The following is a 21,625-nucleotide window of genomic DNA, read 5'->3' on the forward strand; positions in this document are numbered from 1 at the left end:
CATCCTTGGTATTCTTTGTCTCTCCATTTTTGTCACTATATATTACATGCTGTGTCTTGTCCCAGTTAATTCTCCTGCTCCCAATTTTTGTTATAGAGCTCTGCTTTATAATTTTGTAATAAAGTTTAAATACAGAAAAAATGCATCATGTCATCTTTCATTCTATATTGCTTCAAAAACATCTTACGGGCACACACACATACACACACACACACACACACACACACACACACACACACACCTGCTTTTGTCTTGCTTTTCTTTTTTCTTTTTTGTTTGTTTGAGCCAGTGTTTTTACATGTATCCCTGGCTGTCCTGGAACTTGTTCTGCATCCTGCTCCATTTTTTTAATTTCTCCCTTTGTAGCACCTGTGTGCTAGTGTCTAGAGTTCCTCCCCACCCCTTCTTTTTCCCTTTTTAATTTCTGGGTTTCTGTAGTTACTCTAGGTTATAAACTCACATCTACAGATTCAAACCAGAAATCACAAATGTGAGAGAAAATTTCACACGTGTCTTTCTTAGTATGGGTTACCTCACTCAGTATAGTATTTTATAGTTCCACCCTTTTACCTGAAATTTTCATGATTTCATTTATTTCTACAGCTGTATAGAATTCGATTGTACACATGTGCCACGTTTTCATTAGTTCTTCATTAGTATAAGGACATTTAAGTTGTTTTCATTTTCTAGTTATTATGAGTAGAACAGTAATGAACACGGCTGAGAAAGTATTTGTGGGGTAAGATATCACATCCTTTAAGCATATATCAATGAGTATTCTATATGGCCACGTGATATATTTTTTTAAAATGACTTCCACAGGGACTGCACTAGCATTAGTGTAACTGAGTGAATGATGGTTTCTCTTTCCTGACATCTTCACTAGCATTTATCCCCCACCATCATTTGTTGCTGGCTGTTTCCTAGCCATTCTGACTTAGAGTAAATAAATTTCAAAGGTAGTTTTAATTTTCTATTTCCTTAATTGGAAAAGATTTTGATGAACTAAAAATCTATTTTTTAGTTATTTTATTTCTTGTTTTGAGATCTCTCTGGCCATAGATAAAGGCTAGTTTTTAATATGGTCCAGTTTTTACATAGACTCTTTGCCTGTCACTTTTGTGTTTGTTTTCAAGTACACACGTTTTTTTTATTAATTTATTCTTGTTACATCTCATTGGTTATCCCATCCCTTGTATCCTCCCATTCTTCCCTCCCTCCCATTTTCCCCTTATTCCCCTCCCCTATGACAGTTCCTGAGGGGGATTACCTCCCCCTCTATATGATCATAGGGTATCAAGTCTCTTCTTGGTAACCTGCTGTCCTTCCTCTGAGTGCCATCAGGTCTCCCCGTCCAGGGGATATGGTCAGAGGTGAGGCACCAGAGTCACACATGTTTTTTTTATTTAATGGTTGTCATGTAATAGATTTTCATCATATCCTTTTTTCTAATCTGACTCCTTCCATATCCTACTAACTCCTTATATCTGCAATATCATGTTCTCTTTGTCACTCTCTGTCTCCCTCTCCCTCTATCTCAATAAAAAAAAAAAACAGAAACAAAATTAAAAACAAACAAAACCAAAGTGAAGTAAAAGCACCTCCTCCTTTAAAGAATATTAAAAATTCAGTTTTATAACCCCTAAAGAAATAGAAACAGTCATTAAAAAATCTCACAAGCAAAAGAGAAAAGCCTAGGGCCAGATGGGTTTAGCACAGAACTCTATCAGAGTTTCAAAGAAGAGCTAAAACCAATATTCCTCAAACTATTCCATGAAACAGAAACAGAAGAAACACTACCAAAGTCATCATTAAAAGTCTCCCAAAACAGACCTTCTGAGCCTAATAGTTTTAGTGCAGAATTCTACTTGACTTTCTTTTTATTTTAATAATTTATTCAGATTATATCCTGATTGTTATCTCCTCATTTGTATCTTCTTGTTTCTCCCCACACACACACACACCATCTCTTTCACCCTATTCCCTTTCCCTAGGCCTGTGACAGAAGGGAACTTCCTCTCCCACCGTATCTACCAGACTTTCTATTTTTTATTAATTTATTCAGATTACAACTCAATTGTTATCCCATCACTTGTATCCTCCCACTCCTCCCTCCCTCCTGCCTTCACCCTATTCCCCTCCCCTAGGTCTATGACTGAGGGGGACCTCCTCCCCTTCTATATGGTCATAGGTTATCAAGTCTCAGCTTGGTAGCTTGCTTAGTCTTTCTTTGAGTGTTCTCTGGCCTCCCCACCCAGAGGAAGTGGTCAAATATGGTCCACCAGAGTTCATGTCAAAGTCAGTCCCCACTCTCCACGTAACTGTGTAAAATGTCCTAACCATTGGCTAGATAAGAGTCGAGGTTCAATGTTTACTACTTGTATTGTCCTTGGTTTGTGTAATAGTTTGAGCAGACCCCCCTGGGCCCTGATCCATCTGTCATGATGTTCTTCTTGTAGATTTCTAGGACCCTCTGGGTCCTTCTATTTCCCCATCTCCTATATTTGTCTTACCTAGAGTCCCAGTGGGATGTCCTCACATCTATCCCAAACTCCTTCTACCAGACTTTTTAAAAAGAGATTTTACTAATACTCCTCAAGTTATTACACCAAATCAAGACAGAAGGATCACTCCAAATTTTATAAGTTCACAATCACCCGGATACATACACCACACAAGGATTCAACAAAGAAAGAATTTCAGATGACTTTTTCTTATGAATATTGATGCCAAAATATTCAATGAAGTCTCACAAATTGAACCCAAAACACATCAAAAACATCATCTACCATGATCAAGTATGCTTTTTCCCAGAGATGCAGGGAGATTCAAAATATAAAAACCCATCAACCAGGAATGGTGACACACACCTTTAATTCCAGCACTCGAGAGGCAGAGGCACGTGAATCGCTGTGAGTTTGAGGCCAGCCTGGTCTACAAGGTCCAGGACAGCCAAGGCTCTACAGAGAAACCCTGTCTCAAAAACAAACAAACAAACAAACAATCAAACAAAACCCATCAATGTTTAAAGTCTATTTTACTAGATATTAGAATGGAATATTTGGCTTGTTTCATAGCTTTGTTTGTTTAGACAAACTTTTTCCAGCCTTTACTCTGAGGTAATGTTTATCTTTGTTGCTGAGGTGTGTTTCTTGTATTCAGCGAATGGAGGATTCTGTTTTTACATCCATTCTGGTAGCCTATATCTTTTTATTGGGGAATTGATTCTATTGATATTGAGAGGTATTAGTGACCAATGATTGTTAATTCCTGTTATTTTTATTTTGGTGGTGGTGTGGTGTGTGTGTGGTGTGGTGTGTGTGTGTGTGTGTGGTGGTGTGTTTGTGTGTGGTGTGTATGTGTGTGTGGTGTGGTGTGTGTGTGTGTGTGGTGGTGTGTGTGTGTGGTGTGGTGTGTGTGTGTGGTGTGTGTGTGTGTGTGTGTGGTGTGGTGTGTGTGTGTGGTGTGTGTGTGTATGTGTGGTGTGGTGTGTGTGTGGTATGGTGTGTGTGTGTGTGTGTAGTGTGGTGTGTGTGTGGTGATGTGTGTGTGTGTGGTGTGTGTGTGTGTGGTGTGGTGTGTGTGTGGTAGGTGTGTGTGTGTGGTGTGTGTGTGTGTGTGTGTGTGTGTGTGTGTGTGTGTGGTGTGGTGTGTGTGTGTGTGGTGGCGTGTGTGTGTGTGTGTGTGTGTGTGTGTGTGGTGTGGTGTGTGTGTGGTGGCGTGTGTGTGTGTGTGTGTGTGTGTGTGTGTGTGTGTGTGTGTGATTCCATTCTTCCTTGTTCTTACTTGTGTGGAATTATTTATTTCCTGTATTTTCTTGGATATAGTTATCATCCATGGGTTGGAATTTTCCATCTAGCACTTTTTGTAGAATTGGATTTGTGGATAGATAGAGTTTAAATTTGGTTTTGGCTTGAAATACCTTGTTTTCTCCATCTATGGTGATTGAGAGTTTTATTGGGTATAGTAGTCTAGAACATCGGTGACGTCTTAGGAGCTGCAAGAGCTGCAAGAGGGGTCTGTCCAGGCCCCTCTAGATTTTGGAGTCTCTGTTGAGAAGTTGGATGTGACTCTAATAGGTCTGCTTTGTAAGTTGCTTACCCTTTTTCCCTTACAGCTTTTAATATTCTTTCTTTCTCTTATAGGTTTAATGTCTTGATTATTATGTGGCTGGAATATTTTCCTTTCTAGTCCAATCTAATTTATGTTCTGTAAGCTTCCTGTATGTTTTTAGGGACCTTTTTCTTTAGGTTGGGGAAATTTTCTTCTATGATTTTGTTGGTCCTTGGAGATGGGACTTTTTACATTTTTTGATACCGTTTATTCTTAGTTTAGGTCTTTTCATAGGATCCAAAATTTCCTGAATGTTTTGTGTCAGGAATTTTTTAAGAATTAATATTTCCTTTAACTGATGTATCAATTTCTTCTATCGTATCTTCGACACATTAGATTCTCTCTTCCATCTCTTGTATTCTGTTGGTGATGTTTCTACCTGTTCTTTCTGTTTTCTTCTCTAAGCTTTCCATCTTCAGGATTACTTCCATTTGTGAGGGGGAGGTTATAATTGCATCTACTTCTGTTTTTAGGTGCTGAACAGTTTTATTCATTTCCTTCACTAGTTTAGTTGTGTTTTCCAATATTTCTTTAAAGGATTTATTCATTTCCTCTTTAAAAGGCCTCTACTTGTTTAATTATGTTTTCCTATATTTCTTAAAGGGATGTATTCATCTCCTCTTTAAAGGCCTCTATCATCTTTATAAGGTTGGATTTGAGTCATTTTCTTGTGATTTGGATGCACTAGGATATCCAGAGCTTGGTGCAGTAGAATAGCTCTAAAGGTGCCATGTTGCCCTGATTCTTGTTGATTGTGTTCTTACATTGGCCCTTTCACCGTCTAGTTGTCCTTGAATGTTCCTTAAGAAGCAGGTATCTGGAAGGCAGACCAACCCTAGATTATCCTGGTACAAAAGACCTCTGGTGGGCAGCCCTAGGCTAGATGATGGAACTCAGGGTGTAGTGCACATCTCAGAGCATCTGGGTATGCCCCCAATGAACCTTGCAGGCAGGGGACTCGGAAAGAATTGTCTAACCTGGATGTTCCTCAAGTAACAGACCTTGTGAAGTCTGGTGAAGGAGCTTCTAGACACTAGAACTGGGGTGGGGAGGCAGCATGTAGCTCAGGACAGCTGGGCATGCCACATCATAATTTGTCCTGCCTACAAAAATGTACAGGGATAAAATATGGAGCAAAATTTGAGGGTGCTGCCAACCCATGACAGGCCCAACTTGAGACACAGGATATGAGAAGGAGTCCACCCCAACACTATTAATGATGTTCTGCTATACTTTCAGACAGCAGCCTAGCATAAATATCACAGCAACTGATGGAAAATGATGGAGACCTACAGTCAAACATTAAGTGGAGCTTGGGTAACCCTTTGGAAGAGGGAGAGGAGAAATTAAAAGAGCCAGAAAGCCCAAGGATACCACAAGAAAACCTATAGCATCTACTAACCTGGACCTATAGGAGCTCGTAGAGACTGAGTTGTCAACCATAGAGCATGAGTGGGACAGTCCTAGGTAGTCTCTTCCTCTTACCCGCCCCCTCTTTTCCTCCAGTCACAACTCCTCTCCTTCTCAGAAAAGGGGAGGCCTTCCATGGATATCAAAGATCCATGGCATATCAGGTTGCAGTAATATTAGATACAACTTCTTCTATTGAGACTAGACAAGGAAGCCCAGTTAGGAAAAAGGAATTCAAATGCAGGCAATGTAGTCAGAGGCAGCTCCTGCTCCTGCTGTTAGGAGTCTCCCATGAGGACTGCAACTGGAAGGAGAAGATGCAGGGGGAGCTGCAATTAGAATGTAAAGTAAATAAATAATTTAATAAAAAAATAAAAGAAAAACGTTAAATATTTTTCCAAGAAACCTTGTACCTGGCTATCTTAGGTAAATGGGCACTACACTTATTGTACATGTCTTTTCAAGTCATCAAATGGATTTTTGCTAGATATTATAACAGCTATCTATCTCCAAATAAGACAACTGGGATTCATATAATAAACAACATTTTTATAAATATAATCATTCCATATAAGATAATTCAAAGCAAAAAAAACATCATTCTACTGGTCCATTTTCTTCTTAAAATGTTTTACAAGTTTGCACATGGATACATGAGTTGTGGTTATTTCCATCATCTCCTATTATTCTTTCATATTTTTGTTTATTTTTGAGAATACAATACAATTATGGCATTTCTCCCTTTCTTTTTCTCCACTTAAAACTTTCCAAGTATCCCTCCTTGTCCTTTTTCAAATTCATGACCTCATTTTTTATTAATTGCTATTACATGTGTGTATATACATGTGTATTCCTAAAAATAACTTATTCAGTCTGCATAATATTACTTATATGTATGTTTTTATGGACCGCCCCCCCCACACTATTAATGAGTTACTTTTCAGATAACCTCCCTCTGAAATTCATGTTGGGGGTGGCACAAAAAACACTTAAGGAGTTTGAGAATGTGCTATCCTTATGGTGTAGGACTATGATACACAGATATGGAGCATCCTCTGCCAGAAATGGAATTTTTAGAGTTAAATTAATGTGAATATATTTTTTAAAAGCTATAGACCCAGCTTCTTAAATAAAGAGTAAAATGAAAATTCATTGCTATATCTATTCATTTTGTCTTCCACAGAAAAGTTAACCACTTATATAGCAGTGTATCAGAAGCACTGGTAATTTTCATTGACCTGGAAATGCGGTATTTATATAGAAATTTTGGGTTGTAAGTTCAGCTCTGCCATTTTGTAGGTTATTTATGTTGGGTAAAATTTTCTTTCAAACTCGCTTCAATCTACCTAGTGCTATTGATAAAATACCAGTCCTGATTCTGAGAAAATGGGAAAACATTACCTTTGCTACAAGTGAACAGACCTCCAGGACATAATCCAATTGAGCGGGGAAGGAATAATGAGTTCATTCTGATGTTTGTCACAGTCTTTCCAGCAGGTGTGGCGTTCTGGCCTCTGATCAAACCGTCCTTTAGCATGTAGCACAAGGCAAATCTTTAGAGCACTCCTCACTATTATGCACATGTTTAATCACCATTTCCATATCTTCATGAATATACAGGAACATATCTGTCTTGTCTTGGGGGAAAGTTATAACCACATAAAAAAGGCATAGAAGAATGATCTTCAGCAAAGCAGGAAAAAGATAAATAAGTCAAGGATGTGTTAACTCCCAGCCATAAATATAAATAAGAGGTATGAGAACAGACCTTTGATTCCTAGAAATGTATGTTTATTGGATTGCGATAGTTCTGATTTGAGACTGTGCTATGATGAAAAATAACTTGAAAGAACTTAACTTTAAAAGGCACACATTTCTCTCCCAAATTAGGTTCTTAATGTAAAAGCAACTCTATAGAGTTACTTATGTTGCAAAGATTGAGAAGAAAATAAATTTTGTCTTCTGGGTCGCTATCTCCTGATGTCCTGTACATATAGAATGAGTTGTTCTGTAATTGCACAAAGTCCATCATTTCAATTGAATGGGTGAGTATCACCTTACTATTCGTGTCTCAAAGAGAAAAGGGCATAGATTGAAGGTAACAAAGTGGAAAGCTTTTCAGATTGTCATGTTAACAAAGCCAAAATCTTCCAAGAAGACGGCACTTTCAGAATGACATTCATAGAACACTCTAAAATAAATATTTCTGATTTGTGGAACCACACTATTAAGTTCAGGACAAACGGAATTCACTGTGGAGGAAGTGTGTGTGTGAGCACCCAGAGTGGGAGGAGCAGAAAGGGAGAGTATAAAGTCAGAGGAAAGTTTTGCTCCTGTGTGTGGCATCTGTCGGCAACTGGAGGTGATGAGCCATCTTGTGGGCTGGGTGTTGCTATCTGTCTATATGTATAGACTGAATGCAGGTGAGGTGGGAAAAGGGGGTGGGGGGAGACTAGGGTTGGAGGGGGAGAGTCCAAAGCAAGTGAGTATTGAGAAAGGCTGGAGAGCAACTGTCCATGATAGCTTTTCAATCTAGCAAATCAAGAGCAGAGAGCTGTGGATTCGACTGTTGTTCTTCCCTTCCTTGTTTGAGTGAGCACAGAATAGGAGCCTTGGTCTCATTACTCATACAGCAAAAGAAAAATTCATGAAAGAGGGGGACTCTAGTGGATTGATTTAGAAATTTTGCAGTGTCTGTTGTTAATGAATCAAGGTCTAAAATAGTGTAAGGGCACAGCTATTCTTTGTATTAGAGTAATTTATTAGTGCCTTCTTAGATTCACTACAGTGGTGTAGCTTGGTATTCCTATGAGACTCTTACTAGTGGGGGCAGGGAATATCTCTGAACCTGAATCTTTTTATGTCTCTGAGATGACTTTCCTCCTACTGGGTTGCCTTGTCCAGCCTTAATATGAGGGGAGTTGCTTAGCTTTGCTGCAACTAGATATGTCATGTTTGTTTGATATTCATGGGAGGCCTGTACTTTTCTGAAAAGAAATGGAGGAGTAGAGGGTGCAGGTGGGATATGGGGTGAGGGTCTGGAGAGGAGGGAGGGGAACCTGTGGTCAAGTTTTTTTTTAATTTTCAAACACATGACATTCTCAAGTGCTTTTACAGTGTCCTGCTGTATGACAGCCTGAGTAACTTCTCTGGGGTGATTATTCTGTTCACATTCAGAGAGGAATTAGCCTGGCTGTCTAAATTCTTTTAATTAGTTTTGTGATTAGTATGCAAAATAATGGTTTTCATTTACTACAGTTTCTGTAATGTAAATTGTATGTTATAATATATAAATTATGAAGCATTAAAATATATTTATATTTTATGTATAGGTATTATAAAATGTAAAGCTACTTATATAATATGACAAATGTTTATTTTCTCTTTATATAAGCTTATAAAATTATCATTTTCCTTGTATACTTACTATGGAGTTTTCATACATCCTTCATTTTCATCAATCCTCTTCCATCACAGGCCTCCTGTCCCCCTACTCCCTCTTCTGTAGATCTCCTTCCTCCACTCAACAGTCTCCTTTATGATTTCATGTCACAAATAATCTGGGTGATTATGCTTGCCATTTTGACAAAATCTACAGTGACATAGAAGACAAGCCTATGGGCAGATCTGTGGGGAATTATCTAGGCTACATTAGTCTCTGAGCACACTTATGGGAAATTATCTTGACTAGATTAGTTGAAATAGGAGGATACACCCTTAAAGTACATGGTGCTATTTCTTGCCTTGGGTTATGAACTGCATAAAATTAGAAAGATAACTAAGCACAAAAATCATCTCCCTCTGTTCCATAATTATGGATCCAATATTACCAATATCATACATAAATATGGGAAGATAATTTTTCACAAGTGTGCCTAGAGACTAATGTAATCTAGATAATTCACCGTGTGTGTGTGTGTGTGTGTGTGTGTGTGTGTGTGTGTGTGTGTATTCCATGTAGAAGAGAAAGCTCAGTATTTGTTTTCAGAATATGAGATTCTTAATCCATTTGTCTGAAATATAATAATATCAGGACCACAACTATACACAAAGGATATATACATACTCATACCAAAATGCTGTCAGTCACACTTTTCCAGCAGGTGTTTTTTGAATTTTGAGTTGGCATCAGCCTGATTATGAATGACTGAAGACAATTCCAATCACAACTTATATGGAAAATCCTCCTTACTTTAGAATTCACTTTTCCTCCTGACTGAGGTTCTTTGCATATGGCTAACACTTACTATGTCACCAGTGATCCCACTGCAATGTTATGGTAATCCCCAATAAATCTCATTGTCTCTTGGAGAACATTTTCTCAGTTGAAAGCTGTTGAACAACAATAAGTGGGTAGAATCTGAATTGTACTGAACATTGTAAATGTTGCCAACCTACTCTAGGGTAGATGTTTGGAAAACTATGGTCTCACGTTTGAGAAGATATAACTTCCCTGCTTTTCATAGCTTTATATGGCATTTCCTGGCTAAATATGCAGCCTCCACATAATGTGACATTGCAGAATACTTATGTGTATCTCATAATTATTCTGGGCATGTGGGATTTTTTCCCACTCTTTTTGTCTTTCAGAGTTGATCTCTCATTTACATCCTCCAAAAATAGGTAAGGAAACCAACTCTATTGGGCAATATCTCAAATGTCAGTCTCCACACCTTAAAAAGTATTGTGCGTGCGAAACTTTTTGGTCATGCATTAGGCTTCTGATATAAGGGGCTACTCTGAGTCACAGAAGCCCAACAAAATGTTGAAAATCCAGGTAAGTGACCAACTCCTGGTCACTCAAGAAAACACTCCCTTCTCCATTGGAGCTAAAATAAGACGATGTAGGTATATGCATTTTATTTTTCCTTTTCATTAACAGATGATAATTATATCTATAAAGGTTATAAATTACATCTGACTATAGATACACATCATGGGTAGTCAAATTGAGGTAATTAATATAACTGCTTTATTAAGATGTGAATTTTTAAGGAACATAAGTCACCTGAAGCTATTTCTTATCATAAGAACGAGAGAATGCAAGTACATAACAAGTGGAGATGGGTTAGTGGTTAAGAGTAAGTGGTTCAGCATAGAGAAATACATTAGGGGCAGGCAGAGAGGTGCTATTGATGCACATAGGACAAATATGAAGTGATGAAAATGCTTGTGGAGGTCAGTGGAGAACTCAGAAAGGTATTTTTGATATCTTGGTAAATGTGGACATTGGTAAGTCAGGGGAACAGGGACCCAGGGGTTTCTTGCTGATAATGACCTCCACTGAGGAAATGTCTGACTTCTTTGGAAATTTGCTCATATTTCTGTCACAAGTAGAAAAAGTAGCAAGTGACTCAACCTAGATGTGGGCAGTGAGCTCCTGAAGCACTGTTTTGGAAACCACTTTGACAAAGCAAGAGGTTATTTTTTTTCTGAAAAGAGGAAGGCAGATGTATCCTAGTTAGTGTTTTTTTCTGTGATCTTATGTGGTCCTCATGGATCCAACCCAACTCAAATACCAAGTCAATGCAAAGGGAAAAATTTAGTGTGATCAAGCCACTACTGATCCATTGGGAACACAGAACAGATGCAAGAGCTGAACTGCTACCCTGAGCCACAATGCTTTAGAGCTTTTAAGCACAAAAACCACAAAAGCCATAATCATCTGTGCCAAGTTACAGTTACATTTTCCACCAGTCAGGATTCAGAGATAGGAGACATTCCTACGAACATTTCTTTATAGGACGTTTATCCTGTTCTCACTGGTTGGTTTGCTGAAATGTGGCAGGGTGACTTTCCCAGCATTCATGTCTCAACTTGCCAACCAGGATGTTGATAATCCAGCGTGGTCTAGGGAACTTAAACTTAGTTTGATCCCCTATTCAAAATGGAAGATTCATTCAAAGTGGCTTGAGTTTGGTTCCTTCTTACAGTGATAAAACATTGACCTAAACCAACTTGGAGACAGGAGGTTTAGTTGGCTTACACTTACTAATCACACTTTATCACTGAAGGAATGGAGCACAATAAGGATGCTGCTTCCAGTCCAAAGCTCCACAGCCAATTCACAATCAACTCAAAGAATAAAACAGTCAGATCCATTTAAAGCAATGCTCCACTCCTGGTACCAATTTCTTTTCCAATTTTTTTTTGGTTGCTGTAATAAAATACAAAAATAAGCCTGATAAGAGAAGGAATTATTTGGCTAACACTTACAATCAAAGTTCATCATTGAGAAAAATGGGGGCAGAAACTCAAGCAGGAGGGGAAGAAGGCAATATTGGAGGATGATGCTAACTGGCTTACTCTCCCTTACTTGGTCATCTTGCTTTCTCATGCAAAAAAAGGACTACCTTGCTAGGGATGACACCACTGACAGTGAGATAGGCCTTTCTCTTTGACAGAGTTGATTCCTTGACTGAGGTTCCTTCTACCCAGCTGACTCCAGTTTGTGTCAAGCTACCAAAAGCTAGTCAACAAAGATGATGAGAAAGACTCTAATCAGAGTGTAAACTCTAACAAAAGAGATTCCCCCATTGCTAAAGAACTTTCATTGAGGAATATAAACTCTCCAACCTAAATCCAGCTCAGGGTCAAAATGAGATTTCCTTGCAAATTTGGATGATATTTTGCCACAGCATGAAGAGCATCAAGTAACATCAGCTTCACGTGTATCTGGGGGGGGGGGATGTGAAGAGAGGTGAACTGTTATGCTGCTACAAAAATAGGTCTTCCAAAATCAAGTCCCAGGCATGCATAATAGATCAAGCTTGCAATCTCAGCACTTAGCAAGCTAAGGCAGGAGGACTAACATGAACTACTAGTAAGTCGTGGCTAGGGAGTGAGTTTGAAGTTTCACTGGACTATAGATTGAGGCCAACATCAAAAAAGAAAACAATATGAAATTCAATTACCAAAGGGACCTTATTCTGAAATTGTTGTGTTTTGCAGAGATTTCTGATGATAAGTGTGTCTTTCCATTCATCTATGGTGATGTATTATACTACAATTGTATCTCCATCCACAGTGATTTTGACTGGTGCTCTCTTGACTTTCGGTTCGAAGGAAGGTGGCGTTACTGTACAGCACTGGGTAAGAGTCCAACAAAGGTATACATCAGATGCCAGGATCCAAGAAGAGAATGGATTTTTTATATTAGAAAGGATTGAGTTCAGATGTTGTCCTTTCTGGACAATGTACAGAACTTGAACGCAATCTGAAAGAAAAATAATTGACATCTCTCAGCAGGGATTAACCTGAGGAAAATGTTCACAGTTTATCCTTTACATATCTTTCTTTGCAGATCCTCCAATGTGCGTCTTCCCTTTCCAATACAGAAAAAAGTCCATTAATCAATGCACCAAGGAAGGCTACAGTTTGAATCGGAGTTGGTGTTCATTGACTAACAATTACAACAGAGATAAAAAGTGGAAGCAATGTTCTCCTAACAAGTAAGATGATGGCAGAAGGTGGATCAATGTCCCACTGAGCTATGAAAGAGGAATAAAGGCATCAGGTTAATGGATGAGGAGCCTTAGATCTAGATCTTTTGGCTATGACTTATTCAGGGGGAAGCAGGTATTTCTTGTGAAGTGTCTCATGTTGAGTGTATAAGGCTTATCAAGCTATGTGGTGCTGGTCACAAATATTCAGCTCTGAGTTTGTAGCATAAGATCAGCCACAGACAAAACAACTGTCCAGGATTATTGGAAAATCTGACATTATGGTGTCCTGATACCTGCTGTATAATGGTTATAATTACATGTTGTCCTTTTGTCATTATTGTGAGAAAACACCCAAGGAAAGAAACTCAGTGAAGTAGGGGGTTCTTTGGGCTGCTTTGAGGGAGCACAGTCCATCATTGTGTGGAAGGTGTGGTAGTGAGAGCATGGGACAGCTAGCCACATAGTGCCTGCATCCAGACACAGTGAATACTAATTAGCCATTTCATTATGCAGCCATTGATTTTTCAGTTTTAAAACTTGTTCTGATTCACAAAATAAATATTAGATAGGTACTCACTGAAACTCAGAAGCAGCATGTGACAAGAGAGAGTAAATGTCACCATTCTTTATATTCTCCTCCCATGGAACTCCCTTCCACAGGCAGAAAGACTAATTAATAACTCATTGTGTGGCAGTTCATTCCTCCCCGGACATCTACACAGATACACAACTTTAAGATTTGTCACAATGACTTGATTGTCATTTAAAACATATTGTGGGAATTTTCCCTGTGAGTGTATCAGTCTCCCTCACTTTCTTGTGTGCAAACATATCAAAGTAGTGGGAGATTATCCACCATCCACATTATGAGACTTTTGATGAAACCAATTTTCCTGAGCATTTTCAGTCATCAATGAATTAAATGCCTTTCAAACCATGGACTGCACAACTTATGTTGTCATTAAAATATACAATGTACATTCAGTTTTTACAATCAGGAATATACGCACTCTTCTTAAGCCACAGCTCCTGCCTGATGGAGTCATGCTATCCTGATCTCTCAGCAGAGAGCAAAAAAAAAAAAGACTGTTTCAGGGAAGGAGACACATGGGATATTGATCTTGGGACAGTAGGGGAGACTGAGACATTCACTCTAACATGTTTTCCAACTCAGTTCATAGGTAACTTGGTGTGGTTTTGAAGACAGAAGTTAGATATCCACCAGATGTCTCTCCGAATATATATTTCCTTTATGTAACATACTGGTAATAAATGTCTGCTCTCTTGTCTACATTGATGTCTTGTTTTCCTGGGCAGTAGAAAGATGCAGAGCACATTAATGATTGATTAATTCTCAAATAGTGGGGCTGTGACCCAGGGGAAGATTTGGGGGTTGCTGATTACATTGTCTGAAATCATGGCACAAAGGGATATGTTCTGTGGATTAGTAGACCTACACCTGCTTTAATTTTTTTTTATTCACTGAGAGACCCCAGTGTGTGAGATACTGTCCACAGGGTGGATTTTCCATGCTCAATTAAATTCCTCTGAAAATGCTCAAATCAATTTCCTCGAGTTTGAGGCAAGTTCACCAAGCTCTCATGATACCTAAAGCTTCTCCTCATACATTTGTGTGTGTGGTGTGTGTGTGTGTGTGTGTGTGTGTGTGTGTGTGTGTGTGTGTGGAAATAAACCATACAGCTTAAAACTTTGGAGCTGAAACTCACATGATGCCTAGTTAACCACATTTAATGTAACAAGTCAGTGGCATTTAATACAGTCAGAATGTTAAACAATCTCCATCAAGTCCCATAGACTTTTATCACCACCGAAGGTTCTGTATCCACTAACCAGGAATCCCCCAAGTTCTATTCCCTCCATATCTTGGCAGCCACAAACTGTTCTCTTGCATATTGGACAGTTGCAGGTGTTGCCCATCACTGGAATCATACAGCATATGAAAGTTTATGACAAGCTTCTTTTATTTGAACTAATGCTTGTGAAAGCCACCCACATTTTCCCATCTCCAGTCTTTTGTTCCTTTTTGTGACCCATCCACTGGGGGGATACACCACACGTATGTCTTAAAAGTTCATGTCTGTTGTGTAGAACCAGGCTACTTTTCACAAGTTAAGCCATCCATGTATAGTTAACCTGTTCACTATGCTATAAATGCCTCTTGTATTTGGATTTAGAAATTAATGTCTTCCAGTGGCTTAAGGAAACTTCTACTACAGTCTCATTGACAACATTGTTTATGCTGCTAGGCTCTCTGTAATCTTTACACCATGGATTCTTAGGAGTTTGTCTATTGAATATATTTAAGAGTTCTTGAATTGGGTAATGATTATCTCATTATCTATATTTGTGTCTGTCTGTCTGTCTGTCTGTCTGTCTGTCTGTCTGTCTCTCTCTCTCTCTCTCTCTCTCTCTCTCTCTCTCTCTCTCTCTCTCTCTCTCTTATTGTATGTATATATGTATACATGTACACATACACAACCACACATGCGTGTGTGATATGATGTGTGTTCATTGGGGTGGTACTTGGTTGCGCACGCAGGATTGAATACCTGATCTCAACTTTGGATATTTTCAGCTGTCACTCTCCACTTTTTGGGGGGAGATGAAGATTCTCTGAACTTGAATAGCAACATTATAGCTTAGACTTATGAGCAATCCACCAGGATCTGTTGCTTCTACCACCAGCCACAATCAGTGCAGAAGTTACAGGCAAGTGTCTCTGTGTGGGTGTGTGTGTGCGTGTGTATAGATATACACAGATATATAGATAAATAGTGATACATAGATTGATTGATAGACAGATAGACAGATAAAGATATATAGATTTAATATTTTCTCAGTATGTCCTACATTTCCCCCAAATTCATTCTTCTGCTTAGCCTTGTCTTTTGCTGATGTGCATTTTATCTAATTGATTGATGCTTTTATTTCCAGTATTTCTATCTGGTTCTGTTTCAGGCTCAATTTCTTGGTTTAATCATAACTCCATGTTATTGAATGTTGCCATTAAAGTTTTAGCTTCTCATCTATAATTGTTAACATTTTCATCTAGGTCTAGAATTGAGTCTCTTATTTCATCTCTTCACACGAGTCATCTATATAATCACTGAACCTTTCTTATTTTGATCATGTTTTTATTAATTTCTTTTTAAGTGACACATAAACATGAACATTGTGCATACTTATGGTGTACTGTATGATATGTCCATATATTCATGTACTATTTAAACCAGTTCATTCATACATACACATATATATGTGTATATATATACATATATATATTCTTTATGATGAACAACTCAACAATTTCTTGATTTTGGGATATACAATATGTCCCACCTCCCTTGTACAGTTGCTCACCAGAGTGCCTTCCTCTAACAGATTGTTAGGATCCACGTTCCTCATCCTCACTTCTTCCAAGTCTCACTTCCATTTCTTTTTAGCATTAAGTTTTCATTCTTTAAAATTTCTTCAATAACTCATATATAATATTTCATTTATTCTATAACTTTATTTGTTTATTTATTTATTTGGTTGGTTTTTTTGAAGCAGAGTTTCTTTCTGTAGGCTGGCTGTCCTAGACTCACATTGTAAGCCACGCTGGCCTCAAATTCAGTGATCTGCTTGCCTCTGCCTTCCTGAGTTCTGGGATTATAAGAATGCACCACCACACCCAGCTTATTTTTATTATTTAAAACAATTTATAAATTTAAACATGTTTGACAATATTCTTCCCCTACCCCTAAGTCCTTCTATAAACTCTCCTTCTCATCCACTCAACTTTAAGAACTTTCTCCAAAAACAAAAACAAATAAAAACCCAATAAAACCTTTGAACATACCTGCAGTTACCTAAAGACTAGGTGGCAACATCTCCACATTCCCTGTCCCCCATACCCTGAGGCCCTTTGACAAGGAGTACAGTTGGGTATAGTTTTGAGAGCTGGAAAACCATTTCAGAATGGAGCAGTACCCCAACCTCAAGCCCCAAAAGATCCTGGCCACAAGATTCAAGTTGAAGGAGGAAATTGATACTTGGTTTTTCCAGCATTCCCTAGAGCAAGAGCTGCACCCTTCCTTTGATCAGCTACAGTAGTCCACTTTGGATAACATCTATTCTTGTGCTTCCCACAAAGCCCACTGTTGCTTGCCACCAAACTAGAGATACAGGCTCATTCACATCTGTAGGCATAAGCTTATTGTGTAATTCCAATGCTGATTTCTGTACCCTCCCCTCCATATCTGGTTGTAATCCTTGTTCTGAGAATGTCCTGCCTCAGTGTTGTATAAACACTGCTCCCCAATTGTCCCCTGATATGCTAATACAACAGTTTATAGCCAATTGCTGAGCAGGGGGAAAGAATGAAGTTGGACTTCCTGCCAGCCAGGAAAGAAGGAGTTAGAAGAGGAAGAGGGAGATTCAGCCATAAAAGATGTCCAAGAGACATCAGGAAGGAGCCGGGATGTACGCTGGGAGGAAACCAGGTTAATTTAGAGGATTAAAAATAGAACAATAACTTCTCAGCAATTATGTTGTGTAGCTTACTAGTAAACAAATATAAAAGAGTCTCAATTAATTGTGTGATAATCAGGTTAAGAAACATGTCCTTGCTGAGTAGGGCTGACAGGAGAGGATTCAGCTGCCTGAAGAGTGAGCAAACACAGTCCCTGAACATGCTTACCAGTTGCACCATCGCTCTAGTTATGAGCAATGACAGGATGTCTGACATGAAGAACAATGGTTCATTTTCTGGACTGACCTCCTTGCAAGATGTATATGGTCTTTGATGCCCTTGGAGACCATGATGCTGTCTGTGATCTGTTGCCTCAGGTTGTGTTGAAGCTTGAGGTTCATGTGGATAGCCATGGTCCTACAACATCCAGGGGTCATCCTGAGGTCTGTGACCACGTTACCATGGAAAGCCATGTTGATATGAGTGGCCTGTGACACAGCCTGATGTCATGTTAATGTCTGTGGGCCATGCTGCTGCCAAGGACCATGTTTCATGGTCCTGATGCAACCAGTCTGTGTTGATGTCTGCAGTTGTCACCACCAAAAGTCATGCATGTGGATGTCCGTGGTCTATGCTGCAGTCTAAAGCCACATTGATGTCCATGGATTATGCTGTCGCCAGGAGCCATGTTGATGTGAGTTGCATGTGATGCCGCTAAGGGCTATGATAATATCCAAGGCCCATGCTTTGGCAGATGGCTGTGTTGATGTCTGTGGTCTGTACAGGAGACCATGCTGAAGTCTGTGGTACATGCTGATGCTGGGAGAGTATGTGGATGTCCATGGTCAGTGCTGTCACGAGAAACCATGTGGAAGCCTATGATCCTTGCTTCCAATTACTGTGAAAGGCAAGAAAGCCACTTTTGTAATGGTATCTATTACTGCAATAAAGAAAGAGGGACATAGGGACACCTCTATCACTATCCCACCCTCCCCAAAAAGTAAGAGACTATATAGAAAGCAATTGAAGAGAACACTTGTTTTTAATATGGCCTTTACTTACTTATACATACTACACACAATGAGAACACTTATGAAACAATTAGGAAAGCCATATGTAAAAGTTACTCATTTGTTTTTGGCAAACTTGAAGAAAATACTCCTTATCCCATGTAGATGAGCCTGAAGTTTTGTGCCTAGGTCATTCCCTGTCATATCTTGTATTTATCAACTTAACAAAACAACTTTCTAGGCCTTAGAAACATTTTCTTACATCCTACACAACTTACGCCTAACTGAAACTATAACTATCAGGTCTTCAGATCTATCAGAGACTTGAGAAGGAATAAAATTATCATTCTTAAAATTGCGATGAAGCATAACTAGAAGCCATCCCCTCACCTATAGGATAATTAAGTACCATTTCCTCCTTGTGATAGCACCCCATGTTACTACCTGTAAATGAGCTACTGTAGCACTGTATGTAGATTAAGTATCCTGGCACCCTTAGCTCCAGCTAATCAGACACGTTCATCCTCAAAACCCCTCCCCACTGTCCAAAGTTTATAACTAAAGGCTGGATGGTGTGATCTAGGGACTCTCCTGCTCATCATCCCTCCACTCAAAAAAAAAGGATTGTGATAAGCATGCTGAAGAAGGTGCACTGGATTTCAGCTGCTCCACTCTCCTATCACTCTCTCCACACTAATCCTGCATACCATGCTCTTCGACCTCCTCCTGCTTAACTATCATCGCTGACCAGCAGCAGTAGCAGTTGTTGCCACTGAAGCAACTCAGCCTGACTGACAAGGAGATTATGCTCTAGACCCTCAGTGGCTGCAAGGAGAATCTTCCAGGACCCTGCCATGGTGCAAAGTAAAGTACCCATTAACCCCAACTGAGAAAAAAGCCCCACTGCTTCATTGTCTTTCCTATCAAATACCGTGACTTCTGGTAGATGTACAAGAAAGCTGAGGCCTCCTTTTGGATGGCTGATGAAGACTTTTTCAAGCATAGTCAGCACTGGGAAGCTCTGAAACCCAATGACAGACATTTTATAGTGCACATTCTGGCTGTCTTTGCAGCGAGTGGCGGCACAGTCAATGAAAACTTGGTGAAGCGGTTTAGCCAAGAAGTTTATGTTACAGAAGCCCATTTTTTTTCTATAGCTTCAATATTGCCATGGAAAACATCCACTCTGAAAGGTACAGTCTCCTTACTGACACTTACATTAAAGATTCCAAAGAAAGAGTATTGCTTCAATACTATTAAAGCAATGTCTTGTGTGAAGATGGCAGGACTGGGCCTTGCATTAGACTGGGGAAAAAGAGGCTACATATGGAGAGCGTGTTGTGGTGTATGCTGTCGTCAAGGAATCTTCTTCCCTGGTTCTTTTGCACTGGTACACTCTAGCTCAAGAAATGGAGACTGATATCTGGCCTTAAATTTCCCAATGAGCTGCTCAGCAGAGATGAGAGAAATGGGACTGATATCTGGCCTTACATTTCCCAATGAGCTACTCAGCACAGGTGAGGGCTTACACTGTGACTTTTCCTGCCAGATGTTCAAACACTTGGAACACAAATCATCAGAGCAGACAGTAAAAGAAACAATTACCAACACAGTTAGGATAGAGCAGGAGTCCCCCCACCAAGGCCTTGCCTGTGGAACATATCCGGATGAATTGCCCTTTGATGAAATGATACATTGGATTCACGGCTGACAGGCTTATGCTGGAGCTGGGTTTTAACAAGATTTCATATTAGAAAATCCATTTGATGGATGGAACTAGAAATGATCATACTGAGTGAGTTAACCCAGAAGCAGAAAGACTCACATGGTACATACTCACTTATAATTGGGCACTAACCCAAAAGGCATGTCCCATGAAAGTCTTCACTTACAAGGAGATTGGGATAGATGTGAGGACATCACACTGGGACTCTAGGTAAGAGAAATATAGGAGACGGGGAAATAAAAGGATCCACAGGGTCCTAGAAACCTACAAGAAGAACATCGTGATGGGTGGATAAGGGCCCCAGGAGGGATCTGCTCAAACTACTGCACTAACCAAGGACAATACAAGTAGTAGTAAACATTGAACCTCTACTCTGATCTAGCAAATGGACAGGACATTCTCCACAGTTATGTGGAGAGCAGGGACTGACTCTGACATCAACTCTGGTGCTTGACATGAACTGGATGGGGAGACTTGGTGGCACTCAAAGAAAGAATAAGCAAGCTACCAAGATGAGACTTGATAGCCTATCGCCATATAGTGGGGGAGGCGGTCCCCCTTGGTCATAGATGTAGTGGAGGGGAATAGAGTGAAAGCAGAAGGGAGGGAGAAACAGGAGGATACACGTGATGGGATAACAACGGAGGTGTGATCTAAATATATTAATTTTAAAAATAAAATAAAATAAAGAAGCCAAAAGAAAATCTATTTGACTTTATGGAAAAATATTTCACTAGAAGTAAAGTCATACTACTTTGAGAAGCAAGTAGGCAAGTATCAGAGGATGAGAGCAATGACAAATTTAATAGAGAATTCTTTTACCTTGGATGCTGATTTCTAAGTTCTCTTTGCTGATTTTTCCCTCCTTGTCATTAAAATCATCAAAAACAGCCAACTGGCTACACAATGAATAATCATAAAATTTGTTAACAGGTGTCTTCAAAAATGTGTAGCTAACTTAGTCACTACTGTTTGTTAGATATGTCACTAAAAGAAAGATGCTTAAATCAAAAGGTATTCGGATCCTTGGCTTTTTACCAGTACTAAGGTCACTTTTGACCTCATCAAAACACTAACTACATTGGTCCAGGCTTTTTGAGAGGTGACCTTTAAGCAAACAGGATTAAACATTGAAATATCACAAGGCGGTTCAAAGACGCCAGCCTCACTCACTGCTTCCTCCAGAGACACAGTTTACTTAACAAGTTGGTAAATAAAACAGGCACTTTGCACAAAAACATAGTACTGATGAGGAGGAAAAGTCTAGTTTATTTGGATTCTAGACCAAGCAGGAAGTGTTCCGTTTACCACTTGTGACAATCCCTTCAAAGTCTGAGGGACTAAGCTAGTGTTGAATAACCACATCATTTCCAGGCTTTGTTACTGAATTTAGATGCTGCTTCATCGGTTTTGAAGTCAGTCCTGTTGCAATTTAGGCATTAGACTG

General features: G+C 39.3%; 1 protein-coding gene and 1 pseudogene across 2 annotated transcripts; both read left to right on the forward strand.

Moving 5' to 3' along the window:
- Window positions 1-5,675: 5,675 nt before the first annotated feature.
- On the forward strand, window positions 5,676-14,189 carry LOC311591091 (binder of sperm protein homolog 2-like; the record flags this gene model as incomplete). Its single annotated transcript, XM_084770460.1, has 7 exons — window positions 5,676-5,870; window positions 7,886-7,946; window positions 10,114-10,228; window positions 10,519-10,604; window positions 12,475-12,615; window positions 12,827-12,974; window positions 14,143-14,189. 7 exons carry the CDS (start codon window positions 5,676-5,678, stop codon window positions 14,147-14,149), a joined length of 753 nt encoding a protein of 250 aa, XP_084626586.1. The 3' UTR covers window positions 14,150-14,189.
- A 4,996-nt stretch (window positions 14,190-19,185) lies between these two features.
- On the forward strand, window positions 19,186-21,019 carry LOC311591092 (ribonucleoside-diphosphate reductase subunit M2-like; annotated as a pseudogene). The gene is made up of 3 exons: window positions 19,186-19,842; window positions 19,912-20,185; window positions 20,884-21,019. The product of its transcript is annotated as a ribonucleoside-diphosphate reductase subunit M2-like (transcript).
- Window positions 21,020-21,625: the final 606 nt, after the last annotated feature.

Source organism: Acomys minous (genome assembly GCF_964271855.1).
Source record: "Acomys minous genome assembly, chromosome: 20".
NCBI lineage: Eukaryota > Metazoa > Chordata > Mammalia > Rodentia > Muridae > Acomys > Acomys minous.